General features: G+C 39.6%; 2 protein-coding genes across 2 annotated transcripts; both read left to right on the forward strand.

Annotated features, from left to right (window-relative positions):
- The first annotated feature begins 545 nt into the window (after positions 1-545).
- On the forward strand, positions 546-17878 carry hcrtr2 (hypocretin (orexin) receptor 2). Its single transcript, XM_064952859.1, has 7 exons — positions 546-762; positions 2673-2851; positions 8615-8858; positions 14964-15079; positions 15373-15593; positions 16327-16448; positions 17170-17878. Exons 1-7 carry the CDS (start codon positions 546-548, stop codon positions 17337-17339), a joined length of 1269 nt encoding a protein of 422 aa, XP_064808931.1. The 3' UTR covers positions 17340-17878.
- A 1312-nt stretch (positions 17879-19190) lies between these two features.
- gfral (GDNF family receptor alpha like) lies at positions 19191-26899 on the forward strand. The gene is made up of 10 exons (XM_064952750.1): positions 19191-19273; positions 19984-20118; positions 20695-20878; positions 22593-22885; positions 24873-24938; positions 25069-25387; positions 25518-25771; positions 26059-26139; positions 26286-26364; positions 26451-26899. The coding sequence occupies exons 1-10, from the start codon at positions 19234-19236 to the stop codon at positions 26515-26517; spliced, it is 1518 nt and encodes a 505-aa protein (XP_064808822.1). The 5' UTR covers positions 19191-19233; the 3' UTR covers positions 26518-26899.
- The last annotated feature ends 849 nt before the right edge of the window (positions 26900-27748 follow it).

A 27748-nucleotide genomic window follows, 5' to 3' on the forward strand; every position in this document is an offset into this window, starting at 1 on the left:
TGCTTCCTGGTGACTTTTTCTAACTTTTTCCCAAGACAAAGATCTGACTTCAACTCTGGTCTTACTTTGCTTCAATAAGGTAACGATCAGGACCCTCCGCTAAGACGTTTTTCAGTTGATTGTTACACATTTGTACATCACATCTTTCTATTAAAAAATTATGTTATTTGATGAAGTTATCAAATCTGGTCTCCTCGATTCCTCATGCAATCATTTGTGTTTTATGACAGGGCTTCTGATATTTGTGTTTTATGACAGGGCTTCTGACATTTGTGTTTTATGACAGGGCTTCTGATATTTGTGGAATTAACCATCCCCCTCTTTTTTTGTCAACAAGGACTTTTCTGATTGGTTTCTTGCCTTGCATGCTCCTTGCCTTGCATGATCCCTGCTTTGGAGAGATGGTCACGTTGACGATGCCAAAGCGATTCAGATCTGGTGCATAGCCATTCTATTAGCAGACGTTAAATCTGGTAGTCTGTTGCTCGTTCCAGGCGCGCTGAATGGACACTAAAAAGACCGTAAACACTTCCAACTATTGAAGGATGTCGGGGATCACAGTGAATTCGAATTGTGGAGAATGTTCACCCCCTTCGCATGAGCCTTGCACCACGGAATTACACCCATACTCTAGCATCGATGACGATGATGCACTTGTGAAGTATATCTGGAGGGAATATTTGCATCCTAAGCAATATGAATGGGTTCTTATTGTAGGATACATTATTGTTTTTTTTGTTTCTCTCATTGGAAACACACTAGGTAAGTTTTGGTAAAGGTTTTTGCGCAGGTTGGATTAATTGAGCCAGTATCATTCTAAAATGTCATCCTCATTTTAAAGTGCATGGCATTAGATCAGGTCCTCAAAGTTATCTGGGCTTCATTGAACATGATGGTAGTTTTATAGAAGTTAGGCTACTGGTGAGTCGAATGTAGGCTATGTATTACATATATTATTATTATTATATGAATTTGGTGTTCACTAATTCAGTATCAGTAGACTACCTTCTAAACAAGAGGTTACTGACAATCGAATGTATTTGGGAAGCGCAAAATAAAGACATTATCCCGAGCGCGGACATGCATGGGCATCTGTCTTGTTTGGATGTGTATGCGACACTCGACAGGGAAAATGATAAGCCATGCGACCTGTAAAGTGATACACCGGAATCAAAGTGCTGTACCAGGCATTCTCTTTAAACGGTCTTTTCTGTTTCAGCTGTTAATAACACTTGACAAATATAGTTGAGTGCGTAATATAAATTGTTAATAAAATATTTTTGGAGCATCCTTATTAGGCCCATGCTTCTAGTTCAGAATAAGATGCCTGTGGAATAAATCAAGTCTACTGCATTAACATAGTCCCTTTACGAGTAGATGCTTCCAGTTTTCAGAATACGATTCTCGGGCAGTATCTTATAAAGACACTTAAGATACTGCTTAAACATGGCATATTTGAATACAATTGAATCTAGCGCTTAGTAACTGCTATTGTGCAACTATTTGCTAATTAAAGTATTGTTAATGGTCTTAATTAAAAGTCTTAATTGATTCTAAATAATGTTTTCGGTGCTGACAATACTGGCATAAATTGACAATGTTTTCAAGTAGCTTACAATCCGTCTCATTTTCTCTGTGTGCAGTTTCTCTTGTTACTATGGCAGTGCTGTTCGCTTGTGTTGATCGGGCTCCCGATTGGCGCAGCGGTCTAAGGCACTGCGTCTCAATGCTGGTTCGAATCCAGACTATCACATGTGATTGGGATTCCATAGGGTGGTGCACAATTGGCCCAGTCTTGTCTGGGTTTGGCCGGTGTAGGCTGTCATTGTAGTTAAGAATTTGTTCTTATCTAACTTGCCTAGTTAAATACAATATAGGGCAAGACATTTTGTTTTGGACTGAAACACATGTATTATAATTGGAAAATAAACCAGTCTCCTTCACAAACAGCTCATGAAGAATGAGTAAAATCGTGCACATTGGACTGAAAGGCAGTGCTCAACAGCCCTTACCCAAAGTTTAGGGCACGATTTTACTCATTCTTCATGAGCTGTTTGTGAATGAGACTGGTTTATTTGCCAATTATAATACATGTGTCTGTAGTGAGGGTACATTGTGTATTTAAGGCAGGAGGAGCGGTCTGTGCTTTTTGAAGAGCAGCGTTGGAGAATGGAATGGTTCACTGCAGGCTGGGGAACCTTTGAAAACGAGAAACTTGTTCAATATGTTTAACTCTCCCGAGTAATTTAAACCTCTCTCGATGTCATACCCTGTGGATACTGAGAATAGGCTATGTTTACTGTATTCATATCCCTTATTTTGACCTTCCACATTATGTTGCAGTGAATGTTTATGACAGTCTTGTTACAGATGTAGTCTTATTGTAAATTAAATGAGTCACTATTATAGTTGTTGCTTGACTTCCCTTTTCATAATCACCATTCTGACATTTAAGTGACATAACAGGTTCATTTGTAATACCTTCATATTGATTATGCAATTGATAGTTGTTATTCAGGTGTTATTCAGGTGCTGCTCTCCAGGTGTTATTCAGGTTCTGTTATTCAGGTGTGTGCTGTGTGTTGTATTGCATTTGATTTCAACCAATTAAAGTCGTCGATGTCTCCCTGTATTCCTAACAGCAGCAGTCCTTGGTTGTGTCTTGTTGTCAGTTTGTTTTGCAGTGTGGAAAAACCATCACATGCGCACAGTGACCAACTGTTTCATTGTGAATCTCTCCTTTGCTGATGTCCTGGTCACCATCACCTGTCTCCCGGCAAGTCTTGTGGTAGACATTACAGAAACATGGTTCTTTGGAAACACTCTTTGTAAAATACTGCCTTACTTACAGGTAAGACGATGTCTCAATGTTTTTGTTTTCACATTTCCCAACTTTCACTTTATATTCAAATCATGTGCTAAATACATTTACATTTTAAAAGGTGCTCTTATCCAGATGACTGCATACATTTTTGTACTGGTCCACTGCAGGAATCAAACTCACAACCCTGGCGTTGTAAGCACAATGCTCTACTAATTGAGTTACACAGAACTGCAAAATGTGTAGACTTTACTGTGAAAAGCTTAGTTACAAGCCCTTTACCAACAACACAGAGTTAAAAAGTAAGAAAAGATTAGCAAAAAATAGGAAATAGTAACACAATAAAATAACAATAACGAGGCTACATACAAGGAGTACCAGTACCGAGTCAATGTGCAGGGTTACGAGGTAGTTGAGGTTATTGAGGTAATATGTAGGTAGGTACGGGCAAAAGTGACTAGGCAATCAGGATACATTAATAAACAGAGTAGCAGCAGCGTATGTCGAAAAGTGTGAATGTGTGCCAATGTGTGAGTGTGTGGCGTCAATATGCATGTGTGTGTGTGTTTTGTGTGTGTGAGCGTATGTACTGTAGGACAACAAAAAATAAAAGTGTGTACTGTATGAGAGAGTCATAGACCATTTAATCAACATGAAAGACAAAAGGATGGCATTGGCGTTTCTCTGCAAGTAGGGTGAGTCAACATGTTTTTTCTACTTGCAGGAACGCACACATACACACAAATCAGACCATGGACAGCGACATCATATTTAGCTTCAATTGATTGGACTAAATTGTTTTTTTGTATCTTTTAGTTGTCACTGTATTAGACTAAGCATAGGTGATTTGATGATGTTGTGTGTGTGTGTGTGTGTGTGTGTGTGTGTGTGTGTGTGTGTGTGTGTGTGTGTGTGTGTGTGTGTGTGTGTGTGTGTGTGTGTGTGTGTTGGAGTGTCAGTGTAGAGTGTGTGGGTAAAGTCAAGTGAGTGTGCATAGAGCCAGTGCAAGAATGTCAATGCAAAAGGGGGTCAATGCAAATAGTCAGGGTAGCCATCTGATGAACTGCTCAGCAGTCTTCTGGCTTTGGGTAGAAGCTGTCAAGGAGCATTCTGGTCCCAGACTTAGCGCTCCGGTACTCGTACCGCTTGCAACTTCAAGCTTGATAGTTGGTACGGAACTCCAGGGTACTGAACAGTATTCTTTGAAACACCTTTGAAGGGACCCCATGGTGATCCTTGTGCCACGGGAAAGTATTTTGCTTTCCCAGCTCAACTGCCATGGGCTTAGCCTTCAATGGATCAACATCATAATTCTCTTTTGATCCAGTGTGATGGAACCTCCACTCAGCCATATGGGGCAGAATCCCAAGCCAACCTGTGTGTCAGAGGATTAGCCTAAAGATTCAGACCTTACGGCCACTGTAATTACATCTTCCCTGTATGGTCTGAATGGCAGGCTGCCATGATAAGGACACCGCGGAGCCGACGCGAGATAAGGTGCTGTACATCTAATTATCCCATTACCCAAAATGATACATTAAGATTGAAATACTGCTATTATTTTATTAAAAACTCTATGGGATAGGTGTCCCTACACCGGGATAGTTGAGCTAACGTTCAGTAGTCTTGCTCTGATATGTCATCCTGAGGGTCTCAGAGATAAAAATGTAGCATAGTTTTGTTTGATAAAATACATTTTTATATTAAAATGTTGGAACTGTGTTCTACAGTTTTGAACCCCTGCTGTCTCTGGCTCCACACCCACCCCGCCCGGCCATCTAGATATGTGAAAGTCATAAGCTAATGATCTGTCAAGTATGACATTCCTGGGAGTATGTTGTATTATCATATCATTTTTGTATTTTCTCTATAGTTATGCACTTTGACCAATTAGTTATGTATCAATTGACCAATTCGGCACATTTGGGCAGACTTGATTCAAAATATTGGCTGGTATAGCTATGTTTCACTGGATCAATCTGAAACTTTGCACACACACTGCTGCCATCTAGTGGCCAAAATCTAAATTGCGCCTAACTGCAATATTGTGTTATGGCCTTTCTCTTGCATTTCAAAGATGATGGATCAAAAAAAATGTGTTATCTGTTACCAGATATAATGGGTTATATTCTCCTACATTCATTTCACATTTCCAAAAACCTGAAAGTGTTTCCTTTCAAATGGTATCAAGAATATGCATATCCTTGCATCAGGTCCTGAGCTACAGGCAGTTAGATTTGGGTATGTCAGATTATTATATGATTTAATAATTTATATAATTCTGCTAATACAGGACTAGTTAAGGCCCAGTGCACTACTTTTGTGAATAAATGTTTGTAATTAAAAAAAACCAAATAGTATTATTTTGTTTTGCATAGATTTTTCAGGGGTACTGCAGCACCCTCAGCACCCCTACTTTCAATGACCATGAAAGCAACCCATTGGATTCCACAACACTTCTGTTAACTACTCACCCCAATGCATTTTCAAGGAATCCAATTGGCTGCTATAGCATTAGCTAGCCTAGCATACAATTTAATTTAAAAAACGATCAGTTTTCCAATCTTCTCAATTCACCACTCATCATTTCAGTAGAATTATGAGTACATTGACATATTCCATCCCTGGACTGAGGTATGTTCCCAGCCATACACTGCACTGGGCTCTGACTGTCCACATTCTGGCACTGCACCGTTCCGAATACAGAGAAGAAATTAATGAATGTTGGATTCTGGATAGTCCAAGTATTTGAGAATATTGTCTAAAATGTTAGCCTTTTTTAAAGCTTTATGAAAAGCTCTAAAGTCTAAACAATGACCTTTCTTCAGTCTCAGTTTATTTTCATGTTAAATGGGGGCATACTTTATCAATTTGCCTTTTGAAAAAACACATGATTGCCTAACCATTGAGGAAATAACATTGAAATGATCTAAAGACAGCCTCTCAATACATGTCTGACTCATATTATTTTGCATTCATGCTGGGGACAAATACAGTGGATAGCGCCCTTACATTTTTTTGCAATGCTGCCTGTTGAAAAATATAATAGGTGGTCAGGAGATTGAGAAAGAGTTTATCAGGTTAGCTGATCTTTGGATTTCCTTAACACTGGACTGTATCCAAAACCCACAGACAAACGCCTGGAGCCCTATCAGTAAGGTCCTGGACTGAATTACTGTGTTATCATTCATGTCTGCCTGAAAGACAGTGCTGAGAGGACTACAATTACCAACAGAGGAGAGGCAGCTGGTGGTCTACCTCACCCCATCAAGAGATCCATTAAAACCATTTATAAAAGCTTTACCTGATTAGCTGAAGAAGCAGAATATTAAACTGGTTTTCTCCCCTGGCCTACTTGCAGTGTGTCAAAAGTGCTTTCCCAAGGAAGGTTGTCTGTAACTGCTGCACAAACTTCGTTGACATTTCATTAGTTACTCCAATATTTACTACAACACTGTGTGGACATCCTGCTTCTCCTAATGGCTGTGTGAAGCATGTCTGAGGTAAATTGGAATAGCTGTAGCAGCTGTAGGGCCAATTTGATGTGTCCATTGGCTATAGGATGTTAATGAGAGAGCTGAAAATGTCCCCCATCGTCAAACAGATGGCCTCAATTGTAATTCTCACAGCTCCTCTACTGTCTACAGGCTCTAATTGATATTTTTGAGTGATGGCTGCAGATATGAAAATAACATAACACTCTAAGATCAAAGTGTGTCAGCTGTTTTAAACCATTAAATGTAGTCTTATGTCAAGAACAGTCCTGTGTAGCTCATTTGGTAGAGCATAGTGCTCGCAGTGCCAGGGTTTTGGGTTTGATTCCTGCAGGGGACCAGTATGAAAGAACCATTAAGCTGTATGCACTTACTACTTCTGTAAGTCGCTCTGGATAAGTTAGTCTGAAATGTAAAAGGCCCAGGCTGTTTGTTTTGCAGATCCAGCTATATGGCACAATCTAAAATGACTTTAAAGAATACACAAGCCCCATATCATTTCCAGATTTGTGATGTCTTTCTTTTTATTAATATGAAGTTGCCAAATTATCTCTTGGAAGTGTTATGGTTAATATAATCATAAATCCCGCCACTCTAAACCGACAGAGGAAACAAGGATAACAGAAAATGGCTGGTAGATTCACATCGCTGTGATGTGATGGCCTGTGAGGGCCATGGAATTTCGGATGACGGTTGTTCGTCATCCGAATGACCGGAGTCACTTCATAACCGTTTGAATAGCTAAAAACATAACAACCAAAACACATTTCATTTTTTTAAATGCACATTTTCTCCTCTCCTCCGCTCTTGTCTGCATGTGCTGCCATAGAAATAGAATGAATATAACGGCCGTCCCCATTCAAGTCAACGATGGCATAATGGGTGGACTGTTGGCCGTTGGGTTGGTCTTAATTTAAGGTTAGGGATAGGCAGACGGTTAGGTTTTGTGTGGCTGGCTCAGTTGGTAGAGCATTGCGCTTCCATACTCAGGGTTGTAGGTTTAATTCCCATGGGGAAGCAGTACAAAAATGTATGCACTCACTACTGTAGGTTGCTCTGGATAAGTGCATCTGCTAAAATGCAGCATACATTTTACGAAGATAAATTGAAGAAATAGGCAGGGTTTATGACTTTGTGGCTGTGATAACTAGTGACGAACGCTGTGATTTGTTGATTCAACTCAACTGACATTACAAAGAATTTAATTTGATTGCATGTGCCACATCAGTTAACATCATTTGAATGAACATTCTAAATTACTATGGAAAGTATTGCATCACTACCGTAGAAACAAACTCAACCGCACGAATGGCCGGTCGTCACGTCTAGTTAGCTGTTCGCTCCACAAAAACAAAAACGGTTGTGACGGTTATTTTATTTTCATTGTAAATAAGAATTTGTTCTTACATGACGTACCTAGTAAAATAAAATAAAAATGATGAGAATGTTGACTGTTAAGGGAGTATAGACTTGTTGAATATAGAATAGGGCCCCCATAATTTGACAGTATTTCGCCATATCAACAGTAATGCCGATTTTTTTTTGTTGTCTGTATTGTGTAAACTCAGATTCATCACATAAATGTTTATATTGTAATCATCCTTTGGCTATGGTAGTTAGTCAGACTTAATCATATGTACTATACATGTATATATAATATATAATTCTAATACCCGACAGTCAATTATCTCTGTGCTTCTAACAAAGGCTGACAGTACTTAGCACCTCTGAACAGAGTGCCGGCCGTCATTTTCAAACCAAGTGCAAGTCCTTTCTACATTCTACAGAATCATGTGAAAATGTCAGCAGTCAGACGTCCCCCAGTGGGTGGCCCTAAAAGAATACTCCCCCGAACGAATGGCAGATCAACATTGTGGTCTCTAAGGGTTATCTTACCATTCTGCTTCACATCATACCAATTCTAATTAGTCCATATAAATAGTTGATGCCTTTGAGGGAGGTTGGGTGTAATCGTCCTGGGAGAAAACGGTTGCCCCTGTCAACGTCTAGATCAGCCAATTTTCCCTGTCCATCAATGTTTTTCTGCTGGCAGTGACACGTTTTCCCTGTCCATCCTTTTTCATATTCATATTGAGAAGTCTTTTAAATTCGAAAATAGATAAACAGAACAGTCATTTTCTTCTTCTCTTCTTCACAATAATGAAGAGAAAGTATTATTTTGTTTGCCCAAGGGAAATCACAGATTTTCTCTCAGCAGGTATATATTAAGTGTAGTACTTTGTGTACAGCTTCACTTTGTGCTTTAATTAAGTGCACATCCTCTTTTTCAATCTCCCAGACAATCTCCGTATCTGTGTCAGTCTTGACTCTGAGCTGCATTGCTCTCGACCGCTGGTACGCAATCTGCCACCCGCTGATGTTCAAAAGCACGGCCAGGCGTGCCCGCAAGAGTATCCTCCTCATCTGGGGGGTTTCCTGTGTCATCATGATCCCCCAGGCCATCGTGATGGAGTGCAGCAGCCTGCTACCTGAGCTCACCAACAAAACCAGCCTTTTCACCGTGTGTGAAGAGCGCTGGGGAGGTAGGCGGGCATCCACAAAATCCCTCCTCCCAATGCCACAGGAACTCGCCAAGGCACTGATACCCCAAACCAGACCAATTTCTAATACTCTAACTCTGCTGGATTGAGCTTGATTGAGAATGCCTCAAACAATTGAGTACTCCACTGGAGTAGTCCCAAAAGTATTAAGTATTAAGCCATTTAGTATTCCAGACAGCCTCGAGTAAACAGTCACTGTTTGAACCAAGGTCTGGACCAAAGGCGACAGGCATATTTCAGTTCTTGTGACTAAACCCCCCCGGAGCTGTTGTCAGATGGGGAATAATTAAGCAAAACGTTTGGAGGGGGTGTGGTATATGGACAATATACTACGGCTAAGGGCTGTTCTTTCGTATGACGCAACGCGGAGTGCCTGGATACAACCCTTAGCCGTGGTATATTGTCCATATACCACAAACCCCCAAGGTGCCTTATTGCTGTTATAAACTGGTTACCAACGTAATTAGAACAATGATAATATTTTTTTTGTCATACCCCAGGTATACGGTCTGATATACCATGGATTTCAGCCAATCAGCATTCAGGGCTCGAACCACCCAGTTTATAATTTGTGTTACACTACACCAGCTACACAAATGTGCTCTTTCTATTCTTATGGAATCAATATTTCATAGGAGCACTAGAAAAAAACATCTGTAATGTTATATACTGTAGTGTCTGCTGTGTTGACATCACTCTTAAAGGACAATTCCACCGAAATACTATCTATTGGTATTTGTTTTGTCACACCCTGACCATAGTTTGCTTTGTATGTTTCTATGTTTTGTTTGGTCAGGGTGTGATCTGAGTGGGCATTCTATGTTGTGTGTCTAGTTTGTCTGTTTCTGTGTTTGGCCTGATATGGTTCTCAATCAGAGGCAGGTGTTAGTCATTGTCTCTGATTGGGAACCATACTTAGGTAGCCTGTTTGGTGTTGGGTTTTGTGGGTGATTGTCCTTATGTCCATTTTCTGTCGTGTGTTACTTAGCACCAGTGTTAGGCTGTTTCGGTTTTCGTATTACGTTTATTGTTTTTGTATTTGATTCGTGTTCACTTTGTCTTCATTAAACATGGATCGCAATAGCAACGCCGTATTTTGGTCTGACTCTCCTTCGCATATAGAAAACCGTGACATGTTTAATTAATCCAATGTTCATGTCGTCCCAAAATGTTTTTCATGTCAGCAATCAAGTTCTCAAGATATATAACTTTCAAAATACAGAAGAGCGCAGCATCATACGATGCAAAATGCATCATACCAGCTTTTTCTGAATTTTGAAAGTTATATACTGTATCTTGAAAACTTGATTGCTGACATGAAAAACATTTTGGGACTAAATCAATAATGGACTAATGAAACAAATACCAAAAGGTGGTGGGGTTTTCCTTGAAGGGATTCTGAAGCTGTGTGAGACCAGTATCCAAATGTCATTAATCCGCTGCTGTATAGTATTCTAATCATATACTAAGTGTGGGGATAACTAGGGAATAACTAAGTAGAATTGAGAAGGTACTCACACTCAAACCATGCAGACAAAAACCTGCAGGAGGCAGAGATAAAATACTATTGGTGTTTAATTACATAATTGACCGTGAACACAAAAAGGTGCAAATCTAATGTGCAAACAGAAAGCATAGGTTTCAGCTTCATACTGTACCGTCATCTACTGTCAAGCATGTAATTACATAGCAACAATATGTTTTCTATTTGGGCTTCTTGCAAGTTCTTTCTACATGGTTGAGTGTTCTATCCCAGCCTCCTACATGTTTTCTACATGGGCGGGTACCTTTTGAATACTTACTCAATGAGTTATACAAATGTAACATCCATGTTGACACCATATTGAAAACAAGTCACTGTCTTCCTTTCATAGGAAAAACTACTATCGAACCAGACTGTATGTTTAAGGCAGTGGTGGATGGTAACACTTTAAATGGGGAGGACAGGCTCATAGTAATGGCTGGAATGGAATAAATGTAAAAATATCGAACACATCAAAGACCTGGTTTTCCATTCCATTCATTATTATGAGCTGTCCTCCCATCAACAGCCTCCCATTTATCTGTCCTACTGAATGCTTCAGGGTCAGACTGTTGAAAAATACTTGGAATGCATTGAGGGATGACAGGTTCTCCGATAAAATAGGCTTGGATGCCTCTTGATTTGCTACAGACCAATACTCTCTCACAGAAAACCATACAACTATTGGCAGCACAATTGTTTGGATAGAAAATAAATGAATGTGACAAGGCTATCGATTAAATGAGCGAGATCAAAGTTCTCCATCTCTCAAATTCGTTTTTGGGTGGAAAACCTTTGCAGGAATGTCAAATCAAATCCAAGTTTATTTGTCACGTGCGCCGAATACAACAGGTGTAGACCTTACAGTGAAATGCTTACTTACAGGCTCTAACCAATGGTGCCAAAAAAAGGTGTGTGTGTGTAGGCAAATAAAGAAATAAAACAACAGTAGAAAGACATTTTAAAAAATAGTAGCAAGGCTATATACAGACACCTGTTAGTCAGGCTGATTGCGGTAGTATGTACATGTAGGTATCGTTAAAGTGACTATGCATATACAGTATGATGAACAGAGAGTAGCAGTAGCGTAAAAAGAGAGGTTGGCGGGTGGTGGGACACAATGCAGATAGCCCGGTTAGCCAATGTGCGGGAGCACTGGTTGGTCGGGCCAATTGATGTAGTATGTACATGAATGTATAGTTAAAGTGACTATGCATGTAGGATAAACAGAGACTAGCAGCAGCGTAAAAGAGGGGTTGGGGGGGGGGGGGCACACAATGCAAATAGTCCGGGAGTCTTACGGCTTGGGGGTAAAAACTGTTGAGAAGCATCCGGTACCGCTTGCCATGGGGTAGTAGAGAGAACAGTCTATGACTGGGGTGTCCTCATGCAAACTCTCAACATTTAAGGTCGATATCTACAGATCTTAATTTGCTGTAGGATCTTAATTTGATGCAGGACATTTAAAACTTGTAGTGTTATTTGAAGTTTAAAAATATCCATGCATTATGTAAGGGATAATCAGGGAGCGGCATGTTCGTTCTATGGAAAATAATGGACGACGTGGAAGGCATTCTTTTCCAAAGAACGCATAGAGGCCCGGTTGATTGTCCCTTTTACAGTATACCATGGCTATAATTTAACACATTTGCCACTAGAAATGTTTTCATTTGCCATAAGAAATGTGTTCAACATCCACTGAAGTTTACTAGATAGCTACAGTAGTTGCCGTGGTAACCAAACAAATAGATGTGCTAATTTAGCTGACTAAACCATCAGTCTTAGCTTGCTGTTATGAAAATGAAATTCACCGATGTCAATAATGGTTTCAATCCGACTTTTGCTTTCAAAAGCAGGTCAAACATAAAACATGTAAGAAGGAACTATTGCCATTAAATTCTACCATGCGGATATTCTAGGCTTTACATGGAAATAATGTGTGCTCTGAATGCTCTTCAAGCCAATCAAAAATGAGTATCCAACAATGCCATTGTATAAAATCCATATAATAGTTTACATTTCCTGTGGCTGCAGGAATATTTTCGTGCTGTAGCAAACTGGCTCAAATTAAGATCCTACATGGCAAAATTCTTAGTGGATTCTGCTATTTCAACCACATCCATTGACGAAAGGTGTATAGAATCGAGCATGCAGCCATACAATCTCCATAGACATACATTGGCAGGAGATTGACCTTACTGAAGAGCTCAGTGACTTTCAACGTGGCACAGTCATAGGATGCCACCTTTCCAATGAGTCAGTTGGTCAAATTTCTCCCCCGCTAGAGCTGCCCTGGTCAACTGAAGGGTTGTTATTGTGAAGTGAAAACATATAGGAGCAACAACGGCTCAGCTGCGAAGTGGTAGGCCACACAAGCTCACAGAATGGACTGTCGAATGCTGAAGCGCGTAGTGTGTAAAAATAGTCTGTGCAACACTCACTACCGAGTTCCAAACTGCTTCTTGAAGCAACGTCAGCACAATAACTGTTCGTCAGGAGCATCAAGAAATGGGTTTCCAAGGCGGAGCAGCCACACACAAGCCTAAGATCACCATGCGCAATGCCAAGCGTCGGCTGGAGTGGTGTAAAGCTCACCACCATTGGACTCTGGAGCAGTGGAAACGTGTTCTCTGAAGTGATTAATCATGGCAGTTTGATGGATGAATCTGGGTTTGGCGGATGCCAGGAGAACACTACCTGCCCCATTGCATAGTGCAAACTGTAATGTTTGGTGGAGGAGGAATAATGGTTTGAGGCTGTTTTTCATGGTTCGGGCTAGGTCCCTTAGTTCCAGTTAAGGGAAATTTTAACGCTACAGCATACAACGACATTCTAGATAATTCCGTGCTTCGAACTTTAAGGCAACAGTTTGGGGAAGGCACTTTCTTTTTTCAGCATGATAATACCCCCATGCACAAAGCAAGGGCTGAATGGAAGCAAGTCCCCGTAGCAATGATCCAACATCTAGTGGAAAGTCTTCCCAGAAGAGTGGAGGCTATATCTGAAAGGGGGGACCAACTCCATATTACCGTCCATGATATTGAAATGAGATGGTGTCCACATGTAGTATATGTACAGTACCTGCATCTCAGACTTATGCAGACGTTCGCATGCTATTCAGAACTCGGAAATGTTAGACTTTCTAACTTGTTGAACACATCACGTATATAACTTCAGCCCGTTAGCAAGTCGGACATTTCTATGTTTTTTGAGTTCTCACTAGCATGTGAACGCAGTATTACTCAAGACTCACATCTCTAAAATGCAAAAGTTATCATTTAAGTTGTATGGGGACAGTTACATTGCCAGGATGCAATTTTTGCTCAGCAGTTTGTCTAAATCAGGGATGTCAAACTCTTTCCATGTAGGGCAGAGTGCATTAGTAAATTGGTATCCCCGCTCCCACCTATCTGTTTCATGGATAGAATGCAAGAATTTTGTAATATTTGCAATATTCTAATAATTCTCATGTGCCAGTGTATCGCCCAACCGTGCCATGGTGAAACTTGTAGTCCTGTAGACCTGAAATAATTGGATCTTGGAACTTGCATCCAGCCAACCAGAAAAGCAAAGTTAAGCAATTCATTCATTCTTGATAGACAGGACAATACTTGTCCTGCAAAAAAAACATTATTTTCATAGTTGAACAAATGGATTTAGCAAGCACTAGGCATTTAGAGTTAGGCTCAATGTGGAGTGGAGCTTTATAGTAATGTAATGACATCACATGCCCAACGTACCATCAAAAACATTTGGCAATCATTATTTATTTGAAAAATACCGTTTCCATAATCGTTTGTCACAATAAAGAAAGTTTGACAAAAGAATAATCCGCCCCTGTTGAATAGATATAAACATAGTAAATGTTTAGAACATTTCTCCTTTAACTGCCTTTTACATTACACATGTCGCAATGATTTCTTTTGTGACATAGAGTTTGTTGAATAAACCTGGGTCAATGGAAACTTGCCTACTTATTCAATTGCTATTTCTTAAAGTGTAGAGTGTTTTATTTGTTCCGCTGAACCTTTCTGTGATAGGAACCATAATTCAGCACAATCTGATGATTCCCTTTAAAAAAATGTCTCTTTTCGATGGAGAGTTCTGTCTTGCCACTCAATTTAAATTCCTTCACAGTAACTACAAGCTCATGCATGTTACTGATAAATATATATATATACATGTAGACATGTTTGTTTCCCCTTTGGATTTGACCAATTACCTCCACAATTCCTACAGTACCCTTATAAAAAAAGTACATAATCTCACATGTGATCAAGTGAAGTATTCCAAAAACACATGTTTTCATGTGATCTGTGATCTTACGTGAAGATAATGTGACAACATTTAAAGCAACACGTGATAACATGAAACTACACATGTGAAAACCTGTGAAACAATGTGAAGGGTTACAAAAACATTTTTTCACATGATGTAACATGTAACATTTCACGTGAAATCATGTAGTTTTCCACATGTGAAATCATGTGGTTTTTCTGGTAGCGCCTCTAATTTACATCTATGTCACAATAATTTAGCTAAGTCACATTTCATTCTCTCAACAGCTGATGTCTACCCCAAGGTGTATCACACCTGTTTCTTCATCGTCACATACTTCGCTCCCCTCTGTCTGATGGTTCTGGCATACATCCAGATATGTCATAAACTGTGGTGTCAACAGGTATCTATGTAAATTCATGTTTGTGAACAATAACAGACAACATTTGCACTGTTTCTTAGCAATCTGGCTGCTTGTTGATTCTCCACATTTATTTCTAGATCATGCAGTCACCAATTTATCAGTGTCCATTATCCTTGCAATTATTTGACAATGCACTCTCAGATTATGCACTCCACTATTCAGATCCATTCCATTGAGCTTTTTGAATGTTTTGAGTTTTAATGAGCTTGTCAAGCAAAAGCTGTTCAAAGACCACAGTGTGATCGGCTGTGGGTTGTGGGTTCTGTAAACAGATTCCTGGGACGTCATCTGTGCTACAGGGGAAGCGGACGCCCCTCCAGGGTTCCACTTATTCTCCAGGTCCTGGGGAGTCAGCCAGGGTCCGGACCAGCACAGTGTCCGCTGAGATCAAACAGGTCCGGGCCCGCAGGAAGACAGCCCGCATGCTGATGGTGGTCCTCTTTGTCTTTGCCCTCTGCTACCTGCCCATCAGCGTACTCAACATCATGAAAAGGTAGCAGCCTCTTTGCTGCTCTGTCTCTCTGTCTTCAGGATCAATAGCCATTAAACTCTAGGATTCAACATAGAGATGTTTCAATGAGTCAGAAGTTTCGATTTGGAAATGAGTCATTTGACTCAAATAATGGTTGGCATTCACAGTAGTCCCTGGTAAACATTGTGTTTACAGAAAAAGGTGATCACATTCTGAAAATGTAGTAATCTGTAAGCATTAATTTAGCATACCGAGATCACATATGTTCTGATCTATATCAATGCGGTAAGCAAACATATTTGTGATGTCTGTCTCTCAGGGTGCATATCGTTGCTGTCTGATGAAAACCTATTTTATCCAAAACAGAAGCTTTTCTGGAATTTGAAAGAATGACCGTAATTTCCCATTAATATACAATTATGAAACTTCAGAAGCTATTTTGAATATATTTTCTTGGTCATAGAGTCATGAAATGTTCAGAGTACATTGAGGGGAGTTACTGCTTTCAATAAATGTAAAATAATTATGAAAATTGGCAAAACATTTAGTTACGAGGTTTTCATCAGACAGCGACAATATATCACTTGCCATTTCTTCATAGAATGAGGTAAAATAGAAATTAGGCTAAACTATCTCTTTAATACTCCCCCACCCCCTGCAAACACCTGTCAATAAGCTATAGCTCCATTTACAGTTTCAACACACTTGGTGTCATTACAGATGAGGTCTCACTGATGTTACCTTGTCATTGCAGAGTGTTTGGGACGTTTAAGTACACAAACAGCAGAGAGACTGTATACGCCTGGTTCACGTTCTCACATTGGCTGATATATGCCAACAGTGCTGCAAATCCAATCATCTATAACTTTTTAAGTGGTGAGTTTGTCTCAAAATGCTTTGTTCATGATTTTATTGCCCCATCTGCTGGACAGTATAGTATATCACAACACACCAAGAGAGGAGCTTTGGAAGAGGGATTTGATGTCCCGGGGTAACTTGTTCAATCAATTTTAATGGTAAAGAAATGTAATACTTAAGTGGTAGCATTTTAACAGAATACCCCTTTCATATGAGGTTTGATTAGCGGTTAAGAGTGTTGGGCCATGAGGTTTGATTAGCGGTTAAGAGTGTTGGGCCATGAGGTTTGATTAGCGGTTGAGTGTTGGGCCATGAGGTTTGATTAGCGGTTGAGTGTTGGGCCATGAGGTTTGATTAGCGGTTAAGAGTGTTTGGCCATGAGGTTTGATTAGCGGTTAAGAGTGTTGGGCCATGAGGTTTGATTAGCGGTTAAGAGTGTTGGGCCATGAGGTTTGATTAGCGGTTAAGAGTGTTGGGCCATGAGGTTTGATTAGCGGTTAAGAGTGTTGGGCCATGAGGTTTGATTAGCGGTTAAGAGTGTTGGGCCATGAGGTTTGATTAGCGGTTAAAAGTGTTGGGCCAGTAACCGAAAGGTTGGTGGTTAAAAAAATGAAATCTGTCTATGTGCCCTAGAGCAAGGCCCTTAACCCTAATTGCTCCTGTAAGTCGCTCTGGATAACAGCTTCTGCTAAATTGCTAAAATGTTATGTGTTTAACAAAGTTTCGCTTTTTTCCACAGGGAAGTTTCGAGCGGAATTCAAAGCAGCATTTTCCTGTCGCTCTTTTGGACGATGTCAGAACCAAACAGAGGGCATAAGGAGAAGAATAAACACGGACAGCCGTAAATCCTTGTCCACTCAAGTCAACAACATGGACAATGTCTCACGGATATCTGACCATGTGGTTTAATCCTATACTGGGGCATGCTGGGAGATCTTATAATTGCACCATACCACCCAGGACACACTGGCATTCACTGTCTCCATGATACAAAGGTCACGAATAGAACACATTGTAACGTCAAGCTTTTAACAACAGACATCTTGAATAGACCACATACTCTGAATGGACTGAAAGCACTCAATATCCACCGACCTGTGTGAAAGCAAATCCCTCCCCTGCTGGAACTTCTACCCAGGGGAAGAGAAGTGATTTGAATGAGTCGTGTCTGTTACAGATGGATAACCGTTCTATTGGCTCCAGTCTTTGGTTCTCATCCCACCAGAGGCAGGAATTAGCACCCCATGGTGTTGTACACCTCACCAGAAAGGACAGACTGAAGGATGAATCACAATGCAAAGATTAAACCCTATCAACGTTTATTATCAAAGCTTCTTAAATCTGAAGATGGATTACAAAATAACAATTTGTTTGTTAATTAGCCACAATAGTGTACTACGTGTGTATTTGTGGTGATGTTTACTTATGTCTTAGGATGACTACTTATTATAATAATAATAATTATTATTATTATTATTATTATTGCTATTATTAATATTTGTATTATTGTTGTTGTTGATGCTGTTGTTGTTTTTTATTTTTTATTGTTATTATTATTACATTCCTATTCTATGTGTAATATCAGGTTATATGTTTACAGATATGGTATTGTACATTAACAATCCAGCCAAAGTTTGAAAATCTCCACGGATGAATACATCTACAGAGGTTTTCATGACAAGGTGGAAGGTTACATTCTCACAACCTTATATCATAAAGACAGCTTTGTTTCTAATTCAATGCTGGATCAACCAACAAGCAATCAGAATGAAATAATCCTACAAGACATTGAATTCTGATTTTAAAAAATGAACAACGTCGAAATTTGATGTGAACCCTTGAAAAGCAGTTTCTACAATCGCTTTTGTTTGTTTTGATTTCTTCTCGGGTGTTTGTTGTGATGATTTCTTATTGGTGTTTCTTATTATTTCATGTACTTTTTTAAAAGTATGTTAAGGAGTTTCCCCTAAAAATGTATCTGTTCATGTAAGTGATTGTTGTTTTTGATCTGTTTGAAGGTAAACATTTTAAACATTTATCATTGTTTGTTTGCTGTGCTTCTTGTAAAACAACATATTATGTATCAACTTTGACCTTGTATTCATCAGACCTGGGTTCAAATACTATTTGGGGTATTTCAATTACTTCCTTAACGCCAGTGAATGAACCAGTCTTTAACCACGAGCCCGTTTTCCACAATTAAGGTGCCACCAACCTCCTGTGGTTAAGTATGAACTTTACCATGATTGACGAACCAGGTTGTATAGACTATTATTTAAATGGCTGAATACACCCACCTCTTACTGACCATCACTGTCCTTATCCACTAATCATAACATTGATAAAAGCAACCTGGAGACATTGCTATGTGTTTAGTTATACAACTAATTTATTAGTGGTGTATGTATTCCACCCTGTCCTTAACATCTTTCATTGACTGTCAATCACCATGAGTTTGACAACTTTTAACATATTTCATTAGAATGAATTTGCATTACTCCCTGAAGATTCAAGATAAAAGTTACCAAGTTATTTTATTTGATAACCCAGTGCTGCATGAATAACAAGGGCATGAAATGTTTACTTTATGAGCATGCAATCAGCCGCACCTCAAACTTGCATTCACTTATCTGTTTAGCTAATCGTAGTCTCAGAAGTGTAAGTACTTAGTCTAGATCCCACCTGCAAATCTGGTTACCTTTCAACTGACGTCATAGCGATTGATACGCACCGGGGCAATCGCAGCTGCAAAGATCGGAACTGTCCACTTGAAGAGGTACCAACCGAAAGGGAAGGTGTTACCATGCAGCGAACGACAGGTGTGAAAACCGCGACGGTAATTGGTGAGTATATAAAGTCTACCGGTAATTTGGTGTATGTTTAGCTTCTTTTTTTATCGAGCCTCAAGCATGTGATTAAAGGAACGCTTTCCTGTACTACCACTTCTGTGATACCTGACCTATAAAGATAGAACGTAGCTCCCCAATGTAGAGTAAGTAGCAAAAGTGGTCAAGTTAAATAGAGTTATGATAATATCCATATGTTTAGTATTTTCATTTGCCAAATAAATGAGTGAATTGGCCGAAATGAACTTGGTTGAAATAATACTACACAATCTACTGGTTTAATCAACGCTGTTTCCACGTCACTTCAACCAAAAACATCTATGTGAAGATGCTGCATGATCATGGAAAACTGATTGAATTTGCAAAAGTAATTTAAACAATGTTTTTACCCAAAGTTTAACCTAAATCCAATGAACTTGTGATTTTGTTTGTTTGTTGATTTTGCATTGAATTAACAACTCAACAAAATGTAAATCAAAACTGGACCTTGAACTGAGGTCTGTGCCCAGTGGGTAGTTTAAAGGGGAACATAAGGACTAAAGTTTTGTATTCAATTTCAAGCAGTAGCCTACTTTGCAGTTTACTCAGTGTGAAATCCACTCATAAGAGAAGGATGGGGAAGGTGTTCTATCTACCAAAACATTGGAGAAGAGTTCAATTACTTTAAAGTTGTTATATTCAAACTTTTTTTTGTAAATATCTTCCAGTAGTTCTTGTTTACCAGATGACCAGCATCAAGATTTCATCCAGATCCACAGGCTGCTTTGCCTTTATGGAGGCATGCATATCAGAGTCAGCTTTCTGTGAGAAATCCTCTCTCAGAAACATATGTCATCCTAAAGGTAAACATTTTTTGCTGCAAGAGATGTAATCTGTTTTATTTAATTACTGGGACTTAACCATATTGCCATTATTTGAGTGAATAAAATACTATCAAGAGCCATGGAACATAAATTCAATTACAGTAGAGATAATGTTCGATTCCACCCCTGTGTGATATTGAGGAAACCTAATACTAATAAAGCAATAGCCTCAAGCCTATAGTCTTGTGTGAAAAATGGATTTCACACCTGCTATTGCCTAGAGCAGATGATGTTGTTGTCTCAACGAGAGGACAAATAGAACCTCAATGACTGTAATTCTGGGAGCTGTAGGCTACATTATTGTGGGAAATGGATTGGATATTTACATGTCCGTCTTTGGAGTCCCACAAAGCTACAACAAACCTGCCCAGAAATTCTTTGTGTTTATTCTGAGATAATCAAACAATTCATTTGGCCAATTACATGGTAGGGGGTTGCCCAGCCTTGAAAAAAAACACCTGTTGAACAGAATACATATCAGTGCCAATGTGCATCTATTTAACTGCCTTTCAAAATCCTGTTTTTCTACCTCTTTTCTTTTGTGCTCGAATCCAGATGGAAGTTGCCAAATAAAAGTCTCAAAGGTCTGTAACATGACCATCCACTCCATTCTTGATCAATATCCTACAGTGAGAGGGTGTCTGTGTGCATGGGAGGAGCCCTGTACCTCTCTGGGACTACCCACTTCACAATGCCTCCCTGAGACAGGTGCAACCATTCTCTCATACATAGTACAGATGTAGGATCTTCATTTGTTCACCCTGTTGCAGAAGAACTTTCCTGCAATTGCAGGAAATTAAAAACTTGTAGTCTATTTGAGGTTTAAAAAGGCTTCTTAAGTTGACTATTTCCACTTTAAAATTTCAGACTTAATTTCCCATAAGATACATTTATCAACCCCAACAAAAAACTCCCTTAATTATAATTCACATAATAATTCACATTTCATGTTGCTGCTGGATTATTTTCCTGTTTTAGCAAACTGGCTAAAATTAACATCCTACATCTATCTGTACATGTAGTTTTTAGTTGTCCTATCAACACTAGTATTCTTAGTTAGGAATCAATTAAGAACAAAATGAAGCAAACCTAGTACAGTAAATGTAACTCTTCTTTGGTGATACATACAGTTGACTGGTACTCCAAACTTTCGACTGGTACTGCACACACAAACACTTTAAGTCTGAAGTTTACATACACCTTAGCCAAATACATTTAAATTCAGTTTTTCATCATTTCTGACATTTAATCCTAGTAAAAATTCCCTGCCTTAGGTCAGTTAGGATCACCACTTTATTTTAAGAATGTGAAATGTCAGAATAATAGAGACAATGATTCATTTCAGCTTTTATTGCTTTCATCAATTTCTCAGTGGGTCAGAAGTTTACATACACTCAATTAGTATTTGGTAGCATTGCCTTTAAATTGTTTAAATTGGGTCAAACATTTCGGGTAGCCTTCAACAAGTTTCCCACAATAAATTGGGTGAATTTTGTCCCATTCCTCCTGACAGAGCTGGTGTATCTGAGTCAGGTTTGTAGGCCTCCTTGCTCAAACACGCTTTTTCAGTTCTGCCTACAAATGTTCTATGGGATTGAGGTCAGGGCTTTGTGATGGCCATTACTATAACTTGACTTTGTTGTCCTTAAGCCATTTTGCCACAACTTTGGAATTATGCTTTGGGTCATTGTCCATTTGGAAGACCCAATTGCGACCAAGCTTTAACTTCCTGACTGATGTCTTGAGATGTTACTTCAATATATCCACATAATTTTCCTACCTCATGATGCCATCTATTTTGTGAAGTGCACCAGTCCCTCCTGCAGCAAAGCACGCCCACAACATGATACTGCCACCCCCGTTCTTCACGGTTGGGATGGTGTTCTTCGGCTTGCAAGCCTCCCCTTTTTTACCCCGAACAGAACGATGGTCATTATGGCCAAACAGTTCTATTTTTGTTTCATCAGACCAGAGGACATTTCTTCAGAAAGTACGATCTTTGTCCCCATGTGCAGTTGCAAACAGTCGTCTGGCTTTTTTTGGCGGTTTTGGAGCAGTGGCTTCTTCCTTGCTGACATCATTTTCTGGAATTTTCCAAGCTGTTTAAAGGCACAGTCAACTTTGTGTATATAAACTTCTGACCCACTGGAATTGTGATACAGTGAATTATAAGTTAAATAATCTGACTGTAAGCAATTGTTGGAAAAATGACTTGTGTCATGTACAAAGTAGATGTCCTTACCGACTTGTGGTTGAAAAATGAGTTTTAATGACTTCAACCTAAGTGTATGTAAACTTCCGACTTCAACTGTACATTACATGTCCTTTTTACATTGCAATGCATCTGTATTTGTAGATGGTCAAGCCCTGAGCAGCTCTGTTAGACCCCGCTGGAATCCTATGAATGAACAACCAATAACCACCAGAGATAGCTGTCTCTCTGCTCTTCATAGTTGCCAGAAGTCCCACCACTGTGCGTTAGTGTATAAAAAGTTGAAGGACTCATGCCAGAAAGGAAAAAAACAGTGCAACTCTCCAAGCTCTCAGCGCCACTGTCTGTCATTGTGGATGGAACTCCAGAGCACCTCTCTGTCTAATTGTACATGCGCCCTGAGCAGAAGAAAGTGCCAAGGGATATGGAGTGTCGTGAACAACAACTCCTGCATTCAGAACGCACTGGAGGCATTGGCTTCAACGGGTCTACATGATTTAAAGGACAGGTCAAATACAAGAAAGAAGTTAACTGGTAAGACTAATTGTATCTCCTGTAATTTACAGGGTATTGATAAACTTTTATTTACTTTTAAAATGGACATAGGTACAGTACCAGTCAAAAGTTTGACATATCTACTCATTCAAGGGTTTTTCTTTAGTATTTTCTACATTGTAGAATAATAGTGAAGACATCAAAAAAATATGACATAACACATATGGAATCATGTAGTAACCAAAAAAGTGCTAAACAAATCCAAATATATTTGAGATTCTTCAAAGTAGCCACCCTTTGCCTTGATTACCGCTTTGCACACTCTAGGTATTCTCTCAACCAGTTTCATGTTTAATGCTTTTCCAACAGTCTTGAAGGAGTTCCCACATATGCTGAGCACTTGTTGGCTGCTTTTCCTTCACTCTGCAATCCAACTCATCCCAAACCATCTCAATTGGGTTGAGATCAGGTGATTGTGGAAGCCATCTTATGCAGCACTCCATCACTCTCCTTCTTGGTCAAATAGCCCTTACACAGCCTGGAGGTGTGTTGGGTCATTGGCCTGTTGAAAACAAATGATTGTCCCAATGAGCGCAAACAAGATGGGATGGAGTATCGCTGCAGAAAGAAGTGATTGCCGTGCTGGTTTAGTGTGCCTTGAATTCTAAATAAATCACTGACAGTGTCACCAGCAAAGCATTCCACACTATCACATCTCCTCCTCCATGCTTCATGGTGGGAACTACACATGCGGAGATCATCCGTTCACTTACTCTGCACACTGGGGTTGGAACCAAAAATCTCAAATTGTCCATTGCTCATCTCTTTCTTGGCCCAAGCAAGTCTCTTATTCTTATTGCTGTCCTTTAGTAGTGGTTTCTTTGCAGCAATTTGACCATGAAGGCTTGATTCACACAGTCTCCTCTGAACAGTCGATGTTGACATGTGTCTGTGAACCATTTATTTGGGCTGCAATCTGAGGTGCAGTTACCTCTAATGAACTTATCTTCTACAGCAGAGGTAACTCTGGGTCTTCCTTTGCTGTGGCGGGCTTCACGAGAGCCAGTTTCATCATAGCGCTTGATCGTTTTTGCGACTGCACTTGAAGAAACTTTCAAAGTTCTTGAAAGTTGACTGACCTTCACTAGGGGTCAATATTTTAGATAGGATATCCGGTAAGCCTCCCTTTGTAGCAGTAGGATCTCAATGTTACTACCTCTCCTTGGTAGAGCAACATGCTCAATGCCTGTGTATTTGAGGGGGGAGATTGGATGGTTGGCTTCAACAAACTGAGCTGCTACTGGATAGTCAATGTTCGTACACCTGATTGAGCTGCGGTGTTCAGCTATGTATTGTTTGAATTGTCTTTTCGTTTGTCCTACATAGGCTTTTCCACATGAACAGGTGATGAGATAGATTACTCCCTTGGTCTTGCATGAGATGATGCCCCTAACAGGGATTTTTCAACCTGTATGTGGGTGTCTGAAGAAGGATGTTTTTATAGTGCTATTACACTGTGCGCATGGAATGGGTGTCAAGAGTATCTGAGTGGGCTCAGGGGGTATATCAGATCTCACCAAACTATCTCCAATATTGCGACCACACTTATAGACCACCATCGGGGGTTCCTTGTCTCATTGTAGAATATGCCAGTGCTTTTTCAGGATTGCGTTCATTTTCTCTGAACTTTTGGTGGACTTGGTGCAAAAGACTGTTGCGTTGTTTTTCTTCTTTGGTTGAGTTTAATAATTCCTCACTTGGTTTTTGAGATATTTTCATCATTGCAGCATCAAGAGTTTTGTCCTTGTAGCCTCTCATTTTGAATTTATCTGTCTTTTTTTTTTAGCATTGCTGTCAAAATATGTCTGGTTGCCACAGATTAATTTAACCCTGCATAACTGGCTATATGGTGGACCATTCTTGATGGGAAGAGGATGCATACTATCCGCACATAGCAAGGTATTGTGGTCTGTGGGCGTTGTGTATAAGTCTGTGTGTAATGCATTATTCTCTTTCATGATCTAAGTCCATATAGCACAACAGAAGAAGAGTTCAACTGTGGATTGGAAAAGTAGCAGTCTGAAAGAATACGGTAATGAATTTTTTGTCCTCGTGTTCATACATTTAGAACACAGTTAGACGATTATAACTATTTATGTTACTGGAAATATTGTAGTTTGGGCTATAAACAATATAATTGACTCCGGAACCTTATTTTTCAGTTCATGACATTGATGGGTCCTGTTTGCAACAGATGACAATCTGCCTCCATGATGATGTCTGCAACAGGCAGATGGTTCCTCTTGTGCAGACGTGTTTGGCAAAGCAATGCAACAGCACTCGCTGTCGACAGGTCACTCAACAGCTCTACGCTGGTCTGCCATACAACATCGCAGAGATGTTCGTCCTCTGTGAATGTGACCCAGGCGATCCGGACTGTCTGCATATGAAGGAGGGTCTGCACAGTGGCACATGTGGAGAACATTTGGAGGAGGCCAGGACCCAAATCTGTCTGGAAATCTTTGACAACTCTGCAGGTTTGTATTGGACAATCGTGATACAACATTTCTATAAGTCTACAGGGGATGTTGCTGATGTTTTCATGTAGACATTGTAGTGCCTGCCTGGGTCTTTTTGCTGTATGATTTATTATATAAATATAAATGAACAGGAACCGTTTAGAAGCTCTCCTATCAAACTGCTGGGACACTGAAGACACACCATGCAGTGATTTTGCTATGGATGAATGCACTAGTCTTCTGGATCCTGCTCTTATTCTTGGAGGAGATGCAAAGTGCAGAATGGCTTTGATCGCTACCATGGGAACAACACTTCAGCATCCCTGTACATGTGGTGGACTTCACAGCAAAGACCTATACAAGTGCAACATGATGCGTGAAGTTCTTCACAACCGAACGCATTTTAGTGAGTGACGTCCACAGTCATTAACTACAACACTACTTATTGGATCATTTATACGGTGAAGTTTTTTCCCCAATGGATGTGTTTATTACATTTACATTTGACATTTTAGTCATTTAGCAGACACTCTTATGCAGAGCCACTTACATTAGTTTATTCATCTTAAGAACTAAGTACATTTTCTCTCAACAATGAAGTTATCAGCAAAGTCAGTGGGGGGAGTGGGGCAAAATAGTTTGTGTTTCTGATTTTGTGGCTGAAAACCTAACTGTTTTTAAAATGTATTTCAGTGTCACCAGTGAAGAAAGAAAGTACTCCTTATGTGCCACCTCCAATGAGTGAACCAGAATCAGGATACGAATGGTTGAGTGGTAATGTTTTAAGTTATCCTTCAACTGTAATGCTAAATGTCACCACTGTAATGGTTGTTGTGTCTATTCAAAATTGTATTGAGACAGTCAAATCAATTGGCATCCACCATGAGAGCTTCAAATGAAAGTGTGTTTTGCTTTTTCAGATCAGCTGTTGAATGTTTTTGCATACATACTGCTTGTTGCAGTAGTACTGTTGGGAGTCATGATTGTTTTTCACATACGGTAAGTAAGTATACTTTAATAATAGATGCAGGGTAGAATGTGTAAACAATACAATTGTTTGATATATTGCTTTTTTTCCCTCATAGGAAGCACAAAGGGAACAAAAAGCCTCAATTTCACCCTCCTGATAAAAATTGTGTTGTAATTTTCTGACCTTGACACTCAAACGCGTGTATCTGTGTATATATTATGCATATGATTATGGTACAGTATGCAATGGTATATGTCTGATAATGCAGAACCTGCATTTTCTGATCTAATTTAGATTTATTGGTATCTAACAGCTTTTTGAAAATACTACTTGATCAACATTTCCTTAGCTACTTATACTAATATGTCATAACATGACTCTGTTTTAAGATAATTTTGTGCAATTAAAACAAATGTACGGCCATAAGCTATTTCTGCTATCCTTGTTAGCTTGAGTGTCAGAACACAGTGGCGTGGTTTATGTGATAACTCCTGGAAAAAGCTGATAGCGCTCTAGTAACTGGTACACAATGCAGTCAGTAAGGGACATTATACAACTGGTTATGTCAACAAGGCAATGATGGTCAAATATTGACTCATCCCTTTTAAGTGATTTTTTTTTCTTGTCTCTATTGTCACTCCAATGCTGTAGAGCTGATTCAGCCTTCTTATAAGAAAAACATATCTCTATATATTTTTACAGCCTTGTAACCATCCTGTTTCCCCAAGGGAGCAAAGACAACAAGATCTTTGTTGTATGTTAACATGTGCAATGTATTACCGGTAACCAACATGAGTTAATTATATTAGCAATATGCTAGCTGGCTATACAGAACGTGTTAGAGAATTGCATAATTAGGTTGATATATGATGGCTAACGTTGCTATGCAGCAGATGTTCATGTTTAAGGTCACATCTATGACCTGTCTCAAGTCTGATAAGATGCATTGCTTTGTCATGTCCCCCTTTTCTTGGAACCTCAACAGCTTTGTCATGTCCCCCTTTTCTTGGAACCTCAACAGCTTTGTCATGTCCCCCTTTTCTTGGAACCTCAACAGCTTTGTCATGTCCCCCTTTTCTTGGAACCTCAACAGCTTTGTCATGTCCCCCTTTTCTTGGAACCTCAACAGCTTTGTCATGTCCCCCTTTTCTTGGAACCTCAACAGCTTTGTCATGTCCCCTTTTCTTGGAACCTCAACAGCTTTGTCATGTCCCCCTTTTCTTGGAACCTCAACAGCTTTGTCATGTCCCCCTTTTCTTGGAACCTCAACAGCTTTGTCATGTCCCCCTTTTCTTGGAACCTCAACAGCTTTGTCATGTCCCCCTTTTCTTGGAACCTCAACAGCTTTGTCATGTCCCCCTTTTCTTGGAACCTCAACAGCTTTGTCATGTCCCCCTTTTCTTGGAACCTCAA

This window comes from Oncorhynchus masou, chromosome 31 (assembly GCF_036934945.1).
Source record: "Oncorhynchus masou masou isolate Uvic2021 chromosome 31, UVic_Omas_1.1, whole genome shotgun sequence".
Lineage (NCBI taxonomy): Eukaryota > Metazoa > Chordata > Actinopteri > Salmoniformes > Salmonidae > Oncorhynchus > Oncorhynchus masou.

What these genes read in the sequence shown, in the direction of transcription:
- hcrtr2 (XM_064952859.1), top strand. Translation starts at nt 546, where the DNA reads ATGTCGGGGATCACAGTGAATTCGAATTGTGGAGAATGTTCACCCCCT. An exon ending in TCTCATTGGAAACACACTAG is followed by an intron (nt 763 to 2,672) that starts GTAAGTTTTGGT and finishes TCTTGTTGTCAG; the next exon opens with TTTGTTTTGCAGTGTGGAAA. An exon ending in GTACTCAACATCATGAAAAG is followed by an intron (nt 15,594 to 16,326) that starts GTAGCAGCCTCT and finishes TTGTCATTGCAG; the next exon opens with AGTGTTTGGGACGTTTAAGT.
- gfral (XM_064952750.1), top strand. Translation starts at nt 19,234, where the DNA reads ATGCAGCGAACGACAGGTGTGAAAACCGCGACGGTAATTG. An exon ending in CTCTCATACATAGTACAGAT is followed by an intron (nt 20,879 to 22,592) that starts GTAGGATCTTCA and finishes TGCTCTTCATAG; the next exon opens with TTGCCAGAAGTCCCACCACT. An exon ending in TAGCAGTCTGAAAGAATACG is followed by an intron (nt 24,939 to 25,068) that starts GTAATGAATTTT and finishes CTTATTTTTCAG; the next exon opens with TTCATGACATTGATGGGTCC.